At 49.2% G+C, this 11,907-nt stretch overlaps 5 protein-coding genes across 5 annotated transcripts; 4 read left to right on the forward strand and 1 right to left on the reverse strand.

Annotated features, from left to right (window-relative positions):
* Positions 1-1,455: 1,455 nt before the first annotated feature.
* Positions 1,456-1,851, forward strand: TrAFT101_003000 (uncharacterized protein; the record flags this gene model as incomplete). The annotated part of the gene is made up of 1 exon (XM_066126760.1): positions 1,456-1,851. One exon carries the CDS (start codon positions 1,456-1,458, stop codon positions 1,849-1,851), a length of 396 nt encoding a protein of 131 aa, XP_065982867.1.
* A 32-nt stretch (positions 1,852-1,883) lies between these two features.
* TrAFT101_003001 (uncharacterized protein) lies at positions 1,884-3,621 on the forward strand (the record flags this gene model as incomplete). The annotated part of the gene is made up of 3 exons (XM_024910525.2): positions 1,884-2,182; positions 2,265-2,449; positions 2,514-3,621. 3 exons carry the CDS (start codon positions 1,884-1,886, stop codon positions 3,071-3,073), a joined length of 1,044 nt encoding a protein of 347 aa, XP_024764126.2. The 3' UTR covers positions 3,074-3,621.
* On the reverse strand, positions 3,075-4,493 carry TrAFT101_003002 (uncharacterized protein). The gene has a single exon (XM_024907648.2). It carries the CDS (start codon positions 4,092-4,094, stop codon positions 3,309-3,311), a length of 786 nt encoding a protein of 261 aa, XP_024764127.1. The 5' UTR covers positions 4,095-4,493; the 3' UTR covers positions 3,075-3,308.
* On the forward strand, positions 4,367-5,501 carry TrAFT101_003003 (uncharacterized protein). The gene is made up of 2 exons (XM_024902357.2): positions 4,367-4,704; positions 4,767-5,501. The coding sequence occupies exons 1-2, from the start codon at positions 4,542-4,544 to the stop codon at positions 5,351-5,353; spliced, it is 750 nt and encodes a 249-aa protein (XP_024764128.1). The 5' UTR covers positions 4,367-4,541; the 3' UTR covers positions 5,354-5,501.
* A 138-nt stretch (positions 5,502-5,639) lies between these two features.
* On the forward strand, positions 5,640-7,267 carry TrAFT101_003004 (uncharacterized protein). The gene is made up of 2 exons (XM_024899487.2): positions 5,640-5,894; positions 5,944-7,267. The coding sequence occupies exons 1-2, from the start codon at positions 5,828-5,830 to the stop codon at positions 6,792-6,794; spliced, it is 918 nt and encodes a 305-aa protein (XP_024764129.2). The 5' UTR covers positions 5,640-5,827; the 3' UTR covers positions 6,795-7,267.
* Positions 7,268-11,907: the final 4,640 nt, after the last annotated feature.

Raw genomic sequence — 11,907 nt, forward strand, 5'->3', positions numbered from 1 at the left:
GCAGGAGCTGGGCAGGAGCTGGGCAGGGGAAAACTAGACTTTCCCAAAAGGGCCATGTCGAGAGCATGGTTGGTGGATTTGATTCTGCACTATGCCGGTTCAGATTCTACACCAATACGGTAGCCCTGCCAGCACTGCATTTTACGTACCTTGATCGTAAAATTTGATGCGTGCCCCAGGAGACGACAGGCACCGCTGTGCTGTGAAATACTAAGTACATGTCACCCGATGTGGTCTAATACTACTTACGTTTTAGCCTCAAGTATGAGTTCTCCTTAAAGCCAGCATATACGTGGCTGCCTGTGTCTGTGTCTGCAGCGGTCCTTGTGCGTGGTCGTGAGTTCTACTCTACAAAGCAAGCTGAGCTCTGGATTGCCAATCCCCCTAGTTGACAGGTCAAGGGTCATAACCACGCCGCCAGCTTCACTTGTGCATACATAGTATATACCTGTACTATAACTTAGGTAGTTGCTGCAGGGTTCATAGCTGCTAGACGCTCTTAATCGTATTAGTATAGTCCAAGCACTGCTTCGTACGAAGGAATATCATCCTCACAAGCGCATTTCTAGCATGCTGCTAATAGAGGTATTATTTGACTAGTAGGTATTTGCTAGCTCTTCAACCCCTGCTCTGGAGTCAATAACGACGCATTGTGCGACGATCCCAGCAAAATCGACGGCTGCAGATTTTCCTTGCTTTTTCCCCCGATGCTCGAACGCCTCGACCTCCAAACGCTCTGCCCGCATCAGCACTGCTGCTCGAAATTTTACCAGGCTCCTGGGTTCAATCCTTGTCAGCCGCATTTCCCCTTCGACAATCCAATGGGCTTGGCTTCATTTCTCACCGCGGTGTCGCAGTGCTAGCGGTGGCGGAGGTGCTAACGCCTGATGGAGCAAGGACCGGCTTCTGGCCTGACCATGATGTGCCATCCCACCTGGATACGACCGTGCTGCACCGTCGGCAAACGAAGTGCGAAGTATGGGCCGGTAGCAGTTAGCAGCGAGTTCATGCATTCTTAGCAGGTGCTAAAACACTGGGACGGAGCACAACCCCATTGGAAATGCGAAACATGTTGTCGAACGCCATCATTTAGGCGAACTGGCCTATGCCGACGAACAGAAACAAACATTCAGCCAACGACGAGATGATATGCATTGACGAGATCACAAATAACACCTGTCAGAACGCTTAGCACCGCAATAGTCGCACTGTAAGAACCCCATATACGGACGGCTACGGCCCGCGTAAACCGCTAGTCGAAAGACTTTTATGCTTAGTGGTTTTACCTACTGGCTAGAGTTCTCCGCCACGGCAGTGGCAGGTACTAGGCCCGGGTCTCGCTCAGTCAGTAAGCTGATGTCGGCCGTATGCTGGGCACTGTACTAGTAATGGCATCCCCACGCCATCCCTCCCTAATATATTGCGCCCCAGCAAGAGAGCCTCTCCAGCCGCAACATGTTCCTCGTAAGGCGTCTCAAGGGCCAGCCCCTATACGTTTACAGTCATACCTGTGGAATCAATTCTTTCTTCAGTTGCTCGCTTCCAGCTCCGAATGGCACCCTTGCCAGCCCTGTAAACTGCGCGGACCACACGGACCACAGGCCGGTTGATGATGCCAACGCCACGGATGAGATCCCAGCAAGGCAGCTGCTGCTCTTGAGACGGAGCATTTTGCATGAGTCCATCTTGATCGTCAACTGCTCCACCGTCTTAATCCGCCGTGGCCCGCTGCCCGTTGATGATCTTCTAGTGAGAGAACTCAATCTCACTCTGACTCCATCTATTCTGATCTTGGTTGTTCTTTTCAATAACCTCCCCTTCTCGCTCGTCACATCCACTGCTGGTCCATGAAGTAGGATGCCTGGAAGGACACCGACGCAGCCATGGATCCCACGCTTCTTATCCACTGGCTCTTCTCCTGGCTGGCCCTCCTCATCATGGCCCTCAGACTTTGGGGGAGGAAATATGTGCGACAGTCCTTCAACAGGGGCGACTATCTCACAATGGCAGCTTGCGCCTGTGCCCTCATAAGGCTCGGCATGATTCACGTTGTGTTAATTTGGGGCACTAACAACATGACGGCTGCCCAGCGCGCAAATCATCACTTTACTCCTACTGAGATCTATCAGCGGGAGATCGGCAGCAAATTGACCATCACGAACCGAGTCTTCTACAACTCTTAGTCAGTATGCCCCATGGAGTTTCCTTTGCATAAAGTACATCTAGCGAAATGAGGATCTAACACTCAAGGGGCGTGATTGCAGTCTTTGGTTGCAGAAGCTCGTACTTCTAGATCTCTATCAACGACTCATTCAGGATCTACCTTACGAGAAATGGCTAATTCGGGCGTATCTTGCTGTATTCTTTCTTACATATACAACCGTCCAGGTTTTGACCTTTGCTGAGTGCAAGCCCTTTTACCTCTACTGGCAGGTTCTCCCTGCTCCAGGTATGGTTAAAGCTTTTCCTTTACGATAGTACCCCCCTTTTTGCCTCTCTAACTGTTAGCATAGGTCCTTGTGCAGAGGCTCAGGTCCAACTGATTGCGCTCGGTGTCCTCAACATTGTAACCGACTTCATGTTGATTATTCTACCGCTTCCAGTCATTTTCAAGCTTAAAGCGCCGACGAGTCGAAAAGCCCAGCTGATTATACTCTTCACGCTCGGGATATTCATCATCCTCATCACCATCATCCGACTGCCCATTAATTCCCATAACTCAACTAGCCAGGTCAACCGTACAACTTGGGCGAGCACCGAACTCTTGACGGCTGCTTTTGTGGTCAATGCCCCGACGCTCTACTCATTCTGGAATAAGAGACAGCGAGATAAATCAGGACCTCAAGTAAAAGGAGATAGTGAAAACGGCAAGGCGAGTGGCCAGATCGCCTTGGAAACGATAGGCGGCAGTACCTTTTCCGGTGACGGGAGTAAAAAGCGCAAGTCGAGTGCAGGCGTATTGGTGACGAAAGACGTCACTGTAACCGAATACAGGAGGAGCGGTGACTACATCAAACTGGCTGACGAGCGAGATCATATGTCACAAAAGTCAAACCAGCAAGGGGATTTCTAATTCGGCTATTATTTACGATTCATGTCTCCTTTTTCTCTTGTCAATCAGCATATCTATCTTATGAGAAATACTGTTACGATTTTTCACCAAGAGTTTATACAAAAATTCACGGATCAAAGTAAAACTGATGCCCTCACATACACAATAGAGCCCATCTTCACATTCAACCTTCGTGCCTACAGGATACACGCGACACAGAGCACTCTCGTAAGTTATAGCTCTTGGCTAGGTACTTCTAATGCTTTCTACTCCTCGTCTTACCACCCTTCCAGCGTAACTTCCCAACCCACTCCGCAAACTTTCTAACCTCCTCTTCCTCTAATAAAAGCTCAACCGTGTAATAATATCTCGCCAAATCTTCATGATTCTTAAAGCGGTGTACGAATCTGTGACATGCGCCACACAGCCACGCCACGTTTTGCAAATCCTCTTTGCGGTGCCATCCGCGCTTGACGGCTTTATCGTGCACAAAGCGAGGAATGAGGTGATGATATGATAAGGGGATCCAAGAACGCTCACAAATCTCGCAGGCGTCTGTGCGAGTCGATGCCGTAGCCGGCGGTGGCTCGATGAGGGGAGTGAGATATGATGTGAGAATGGGGAGCAGGAATGCCTCAGGGGTACATGGGAGATTTGAAATCTGAGACAGGTCTGGGGAAATAAGATTATACGTGACGAGCGTCTCGCAGATGGAAGTCGGCAAGACGAGCTCTGACAGGCTATCCTCCGTTAGGGGCAGGGAATACTGCGTCTGTAGCGCTTCGGACTCTCTCCATGAGCGGTAGTCCAGTTCCTGTAAATCCTGCGGAAGGTTCTGAAAGATGCCGTCGGCCAGGTAGTCGATGAAGTCGGCGAGTTCCTGGGCGTCCCGCTCCGGATCCGCGACCGGCGCCGGTGACGTCGGCCCCGCCTTGGCTCGCCTCCTACGCTTCGGCTCCGGCGCGGGCGTTGCGGGCTGGAGTATCGTGGTGGAGAGACAGTCTCGAAAGAGTGGGTAGTTGAGGCTTTCCTCGTCAAGCATTGTCTCGTTTAAATGCAATGAAACGATTGCTCAGATAGATCGGATCGACCGGCAATCGGCTATGCGAGATGCTGAGCGCTCTTGTTCGGCTAACGTAGAGTGACGATGTGATTGGGCGGCTGGTGGCCGGATTGGGGAATGTACACTTTCTAGATTGAGGGGTTGCGGATAATAGTTCTACAGAACATGCTTGATTACCGAGGATAGGCAGTCTATATAGGTATCATACCTGATAGGATATATCGTTTTAAACACATTACGGTGACTTCCATAAAACAGTGATGCTACTCCTGTCGTAGAATCTTGCAGAATTCCCTCGAGCTTTATCGTCTGTATTCCGGTAGTTGAGTCCCTTGCCGAGTCGCATCTTGCAGCCTGCAAGCTAACTGGTTGCCGCCTGACTCATCGGCTTCACTTATTAGTTCTTTACCCTGGACAGCTGAAAGCATGGCTCCAACCACCATTGCATTTGACCTATACGGGACTATCCTGTCCACCGACTCCATTGTGAAAGAGCTGACTAAACTGTTCGGAGATGAAAAAGCCAAGATCGTTGCGACGCAGGCCCGGCGCTACCAATTGGAGTATTCTTGGCGGATTAATAGCATGGGTGAGTAGTTTCCCTGCCCTGCTCCGCTGTAATATAGAGTACAAATTAATGTTCCCGCCAAGGCATGTACCAATCGTTTGGCGAGTTAACGCGATGGTCATTCCGGCATGCTGCCGCAGAAGCCGGCGAGGAGCTGTCACCAGATGAAGAGGATAAAGTAATGAACGCCTACAATGGCCTAGACGCATTTCCCGAGGTTGAGGCAGGTCTCGCCCTCATTGCCAAGACTCCCGCAGTGGAAGCCTATGTCTTCTCCAATGGCACTGAATCTATGATCGCATCGTCGCTACGCACATCCCCATCACTAGCTAGATCTAGCTCTGTCCTACCAACGTCCCGCGTCGTTAGTGTTGACCCTATAAGAGTGTTTAAGCCTGACCGACGGACGTATGAGCACTTCGCCAAAGTGGCGGGTATGGAGTCACAGGTGGATAGATTGTGGTTGGTGTCTTCGAATCCTTTCGACGCTCTGGGCGCGAGGGCTGCGGGCTGGAGGAGTGCTTGGGTCAATCGAAATCCCGATCTTGGCTGGATCGATGGACTGAGCGGTGCGGTTGGATTGAAGCCGACGGTGATTGCGAAAGGCGTCGACGAGGCTGTGAGGAAGATTATTGAGATTGATATCGAGGGCAAACCGGTAGATGGCTGATGTAGTAGTAGGAGTAATGCACTCTAAAGCTGAACATCTCGTACCTATCTTCATATCTGCCTATGTCAGATTAGTCTGACATGCAGAGTACTCGCAGCCATCTTATTGATATATTCATCAGTGGCAGATCTATAATAATAATTTCCACGATATATGCAGAATGGTCTGCATTATCTCGTGCTTTGACTCAGGTACATGTACCTATGCAGCAATAGCATGGCGCTATAGCGTTGTGGCGCTCGCTGTGATCCTTGCAACTGCTATCGATACGCGTGACGCAGCTTCCATTTTCAACAGGCACTTGCTCTGCTTCTTACAACCTCCCAATTCTTCAAACCTCGACATTCACATTGGATTTTTTAACCCCAAACAGAACTTTTTCACTTCTCAAACTACTTTCCTTCTTCTTGGCTACTCCCGTTCATTCAATTCTACTGCATTCCCATACGACTCAAGAAGTTCGCATCAGCAGTTATGGCTTCAAAGGAAGACCGTAGCTCCCATAGCTCGTCGCACCGACATCGCGATAGACATGATGATTGTGAGCATGGCTTCAGACATCAAGGGACATGGAAGCTAACAGAAACAAGCACCTCGCCGCGACCGTGACAATAGCCGAGAAAGACAAAGGCGGCGCGACCGACGAAGATCTCGAACGCCGGACGACTCTTCTCGGAGACATCGTAGCCGTGACAGGGACCGAGAAAGAAGACGTGATAGAGATCGGGACCGAAGTGGCGACCGTGAAAGAAGATCTAGACGTTCCCCCGAAGAAAGAGAGAGCCGTCGGCGTCCACGGCACAATCGCTCCGGCGATGACGACTCTGAGCGCGACAGCCGCGCATTAGCTCGGCGTCAGGATGGCCCTCCTGTCAGAAGATCGGGACCACTGCCCTCACAGGCAGATTCTTTTGCGGGCACAGCACAGGGAGACGGCGACCCTGAGAAGCCCAAGGAGAAGCCTAATATGGGAAACACAGGCCGGCTAGCGGCCTTGTCCAACTCGGTTGCCCAGGCAGACGGCACGTCAATCGTGCTCAAGTATCACGAGCCGGGAGAAGCACGAAAACCACCGCCGAGTGATCACTGGAAGCTTTTTGTATTCAAAGGCGGAGATATCATCGACACTATAGAATTGAGTGCAAGGAGCTGCTGGCTAATAGGACGAGAGATGGCTGTGGTTGACCTCCTCGCGGAGCATCCGAGTCTCAGCAAACAGCACGCTGTCATTCAGTTCCGCTACACCGAGAAACGAAATGAATATGGCGACAAAATCGGCAAAGTAAAGCCGTATGTGATTGATTTAGAGAGCGCCAATGGAACTATCTTGAATGACGAAAAGATCCCTAGCAGTAGGTATCTCGAGTTGAGGGACAAAGACATGCTGCTGTTTGGGCACAGTACGCGAGAATATGTCATCATGCTGGCTCCAAAGGATTAGGGATCACGTCGGAGCTATTCAAGAAGACAGCCTGACACTGCCACGAAGAGCAGTGATAAACCTCCGACTACTCGAAGCACTGAATGGTGGTGACATGGAAGAACCCACCAATCTAGGCTATTATGTATGCCTGCTTCATGAATTTTATTATCAATATCCATCCAAGTGTAGCAAGATAACAACAGTGTATCTAGGGGTTATAAGAGGGAGCTGTTTGCACCATTGTTCACACACACACACACCTAGCTATAGAATGCTACTTTCATGACCACACCGATTCCTAGGGTAACGGGACAGTTGGAGTTTGTAATGGTAATTTTAGAAAGAGAATATCTTCAATAGCTCTACTACTTCTAGCCTTGATCATCGAGGCTGCCAAAACACATATGCTAAGCGTCAACAGGAGAAGAGATTTTAGTTTAAGCAAACAATACCTATTCAATCTTAATTGATACGACGCATGCTATTTGCAGCTCGAGTCAGTATTCCTTTTTTGTGGCGGTTTAATGATGGGAAGTAGAGGAGCATGATGTGGTTGTTTGTATGTAGTATGAGATGTGAGAGCGCATGCCGGGATCGGTGAAGCTGCTACTACTTGTTGTTAGTGCTGTTGATGATGCTGATAATGATGCAATATCTGTATTAAACTAATATTTTCATGTAATTTCGCTGCAAGAGAATGACACCCCCTTTGCGTTTGTGTCTTGGACGCCTTCTCCTGCTCGCAGTTTCGTTGCGGATGCTGCCCCCCCCCCCCCCCCCCACTTCACCATAGAGAGGCGTCGCCATTGAGCACATCGTCACCAAATTAATTGAAGTAGGGCGGTGTTCTGAATCGTCGCAGGAAGAGGTAGCGACCGATCCTTGTAAAAGACGGTGGAGCCTAGGCGGTTAATCGTCCCAAATTCCTGTAGTTGCGGTCGCAACTAAGGGTGGAAAGACTACCTAAATGTAGCTGCTTCTGTTAATTTCTTGAGTCTGCTCTCTTTGATTAATAAATCTTTCAAGATGGCCATGAATTTGTTGGTTTGGTGCAGTCTTTTGTGAGGTCCGATTCGTGTGGGGTAGAGCAATCTGGGTCCCCAGTCGATAGAGAATCCATGCCCGAATTGGCCCTGCAACATGCCACATGACAACTATCGTGAGATTTATAGCGCTGCAAGATCAGATCGTAAGGCTGTTAGGGGTGGGCGCGCTTAAGCTTGGTTGCCGCGGTGCCACAACCAGGGGGGGTTCATTCAGATATAGACATTTAACAAGAGGAAATGGCTGTAACCGGATTAAAGGAAATACAAAGCTTTGATATGAAGTGAACTCAGACAAATCTTTTCCAACAAATGTATAAATCTCAATCAAGAAAGTAAATTTATTGGCCGGTATTGTCAGCGATTACAACCAGCTCAAGTTTCCTTTGCAGTACGTGAGAGAAGGAGAAAAAGAAAAGCGGATTCAGCAAGGAAATCCGCATTTTAGTCGCCGGTGTTATCATTTCTCCTCAAACGGGGAGTCTTTCAACCGCTGGATATTTGTCTCAGCTGCCTAGAGAACCCACAGATATCGTAGTGGTGGAGCTGAAGCAAGCGGTGTGATTTCGGCGTTTCAATCATCGCCGATTCAAGAGAATCGCCCGATGAGAAATATTTATGAAATCCGCTCTGACGCACCTGTGGAGACAGCAATTATGCCAGTTCCTGAAATAGCCACTTACTTGGCTGATATTCTCGCTCACTACGGGGGAATAGGTAGCAGCATATTTTCGGAATGAGATGTTTGTACTGCAAGGGCATCAGGTTGCCGTCCCCTTCCGTATTCGCGAAATAGGAAGCCAACAGTGCAGTACAGTATTAAGTACTGTAGTGCACATTTCTACGCATTGTAACCTTTCAAGTATACATATAATACAGTAATAAGAAACAAGGCTCCATCATTAGAGCTCGAAGAGCTTTCCTTCAAACATGAAACTAGTGAGGTTGGCTGTAAATCAGATCGAACTAGGTGTGACACATGGCGTTTTAAGATTATGCTGCCATAAAAGGAATATGATAGGCTTCTTAGCAAGAAAAAAAAAGTCTGGTATCATATGCATCTCGGGTTGCAAATACCGAGTTCATCCTCGTTCTCTATACCAGATTAGAACTGTGGCCTGTTAGATTCACCAAGACAGCAAATTACACGAATAGTGTACTCCGTACCGATATGATACAACAAGGTTGCCGACTGTATCCAGTCAGCTTTTGGTAAAAGATTAGCGCTGTTATGTATGTGGGTAGTTACACCGAGGCAGAAAGTTCCGCTGTATCTATCCGCATAGGGAGCCTTTTGCGCGCGGCTCTTTGCCCCCCCCCTGCGCAGAAGCAAGTGCTAGGGCTTGCAGAGCTATGCATTTTATCCAATCAAGATGATATCAGGGATCAAACAAGTGGTTGCCAAGGCGTCCAAAAAAGTGAGCAAGGACACAGGTCCAGTTGTTGTTGCCGATCATATTCCCGATTCATGCACAAGATCAACCTGACGGCGGCATAATGGGCTATGCTCAAGCATTACGGGATACTTTGTAGGCCAACCTAATTATGGCTTGGATCGAACAAGGGAGGGAGGAAAATTTTCATCGTAAAAGTCCCTGAGAGATTTACTGCCGATCCATGGCGTGTTTTTGAACTGCTTCCGATTATATATTCCGCAGAATACTAACGATTGCTTCATCTTGGTTCCTCACCAGAGTCTGCTTGATGGCTTGAATAGAATAAATAATTAGTCTCATTGGCTTCATTGCTGATCTGGGGATATGAATCTGGGGGTGGAAATGGCAGTGCCCACTAAAGAAGCAGTTTCTTGTAGCGTTTTGCAAGCGAGTATAATAGTGGGCAATGGAAGCAGAGCATTACCATTAGTAGTATATATAAACAACGTATATTGACCCACCCAATGTCTCCGACCTTTGTACCCGCGAGTCAGACCTCCAGACTATACCCGTTATTTCTACAAGTATTGTGTATCTCATACTCAACAATTCTAAGTGAAAGCTATGTATAGTACTTATGCCGTGGCAATAGCCATTATTCGATTGGTTAGGTGGTATCAGTATTAAGGAGTAAGGGTCCTGCAGCATGACGCAGCCGCTATTGAAAAGAGACAAGGTGCGTCGAAGTACCTGGTATACCAAGGGACGGACCAACTGCAAGATACAGATATGGTGAGGGTGAAGAAATTGCATGTGCTTGTACCTTTTCTGTTGTACGAGCACGGACTTTGTAGGCCTCCTGGACAGGTACTACTCGTATCACTTACTTGATACATGCCTGTAAGTACTCCACAAACTCCTAGGTCAGTATCCATATCAATGCTTCAGTCTCCATATCAGTACATAGGAGAATGGAGTTCAAAATCGAATGTTATCACCAATCCGAATTGGACAAGCTCAGAGGTCAGCCCCATTTCAGGGGTCTTACGCAGCTAGAGCCGGTGACATTTGGCGGGAATATGACGTCAGAAGAGTTCGATCTTCGACGCCGCCATGGTGGTGGTGAGGATCCTTATGCAGGAAACGTCGACGGTACAATACTGAGAAATCATTGTGCTGTGTCCGAATGTACAGAACGATAACAAAAAGGGAGGGAGAAAGGTCCATTGAAGATGGGGTTGGCAGATTCTATGCGGCGTACACTGTAGACTGTCAATATTAGGCACTTGACGCCAGCCGGGGCCCTGGAACGCTGGGCGGCCGGGCTCCGGCTTGGCTGAGCCGACGCGGAACGGCAGCCACAGGCGAGGCGCTTTGTGCTCTGGCAGTAGCCATACTCGGTTAGAGGAATCGCATCCATCTGTAGCTGTTCCCTCGTGGGAAAGCGCTGCTGGCTTGGCGGGATGCTGGGCAGGAGCTTCCAGCTGCCGATCTTTGCAGTACACAATGCCTCGATAGTGGGACAAATTACGTCGGTGGTGGGACACATGGGACTCAGCGACGGTACATGCTGCAGGTTGAAGCTGGTACTGCCGATCCTTCTGTCCCAGCGGTGAATCTGCACCTTGTATGTATGTATGTATGTGGCTGCTGCCGTCGTATACTGTACGGTTCGCAGATGTATTTTGACGTGTCAGCTATCAGCCACCACCACCACTGCACCTTCTTTCCCATGGAAAGAGACAACAATGCGTGTAGGGCTAATACAGTAAAATAGGAGAAAAATTTTCATTTAGTATCGCCTCTCACCGTCGAGATCTTGCCAGATTAGTTGTGCGGATCAAAGGCTCGGCCATCTTCCCCTGAAGATTAAACAAAAGCAACTCTTGAACTCGCCTCACCTCGGACAGAGGCGCTGAATGAACTGATGCTGCTCCATTAAAATCACAGGCGGTGCTCCACTCGATGTGGGCGAGAATAAGAAAAGGCTGAAGCTATTCCGCGCGCTGCTTCTGCTGGTGCTCCGCGCAGCTTGCCAGTGGAATCTTCCCCGTGGGCAGCACAAACAAGACGCTGATTTGCTGTCCAGGTCGCTCTCTCCGCGAAGTGGAACGAGAAACTCCGCAAGCTTCATGGATTCATCTCTTCCGCGAGAGCGATGGAAACGAAACCGTGACTCTCTCGCTAAAGCTCTCACAGATGAGCTGGTCCGTCACTTTGGCCTGGCAAGACCCATAGCCCAGCTGTCGCTGCCTCCACTGCCGTCGTCATAACGCCTTGGGCTCATGCATCTCGCAAGGCTTTGGAGACTCTCATAATTTTGTGTCTCACAGCTGCTGGAGACGCGAGAAGAAAACACTGGAGATTCTGACAAAATGCCGCATTTGTGTTATCATGCCCTCTCCACCAGATGTCCACTCATACTCCATATCTCCAGACAATCTTGGCGCCGCTCAGTCTCATTTTGTATGGGCCGATTCATGGATGGTAGGTATTGCTTCAGGGGCCCGTTCGACTCCACCGCTGTGCTGAGTTGACAGAGGCGGTGTTATGAAGAGGAAGATACGTTGCATGTACCTCTGTGAGTGCCAAGGCGCCGATAGAATCACACAGAGCGCAATGTACTATGCCGAATGAGACGGCATCTCATATCCATGGCAGGCTGAAGGGATGAACTTTCTCCGTACAGAAACGAGCGAAGAAGTGGCAGAT

This window comes from Trichoderma asperellum, chromosome 2 (genome assembly GCF_020647865.1).
Source record: "Trichoderma asperellum chromosome 2, complete sequence".
Classification (NCBI taxonomy): domain Eukaryota; kingdom Fungi; phylum Ascomycota; class Sordariomycetes; order Hypocreales; family Hypocreaceae; genus Trichoderma; species Trichoderma asperellum.

Excerpts from the sequence above, each read along its gene's own strand:
- TrAFT101_003002 (XM_024907648.2), bottom strand. The coding sequence starts at position 4,094 with ATGCTTGACGAGGAAAGCCTCAACTACCCACTCTTTCGAGACTGTCTC.
- TrAFT101_003004 (XM_024899487.2), top strand. The coding sequence starts at position 5,828 with ATGGCTTCAAAGGAAGACCGTAGCTCCCATAGCTCGTCGCACCGACAT. Across the intron at positions 5,895-5,943 it reads TCGCGATAGACATGATGATT|CACCTCGCCGCGACCGTGAC; the intron begins GTGAGCATGGCT and ends AACAGAAACAAG.
- TrAFT101_003003 (XM_024902357.2), top strand. The coding sequence starts at position 4,542 with ATGGCTCCAACCACCATTGCATTTGACCTATACGGGACTATCCTGTCC. Across the intron at positions 4,705-4,766 it reads TTGGCGGATTAATAGCATGG|GCATGTACCAATCGTTTGGC; the intron begins GTGAGTAGTTTC and ends GTTCCCGCCAAG.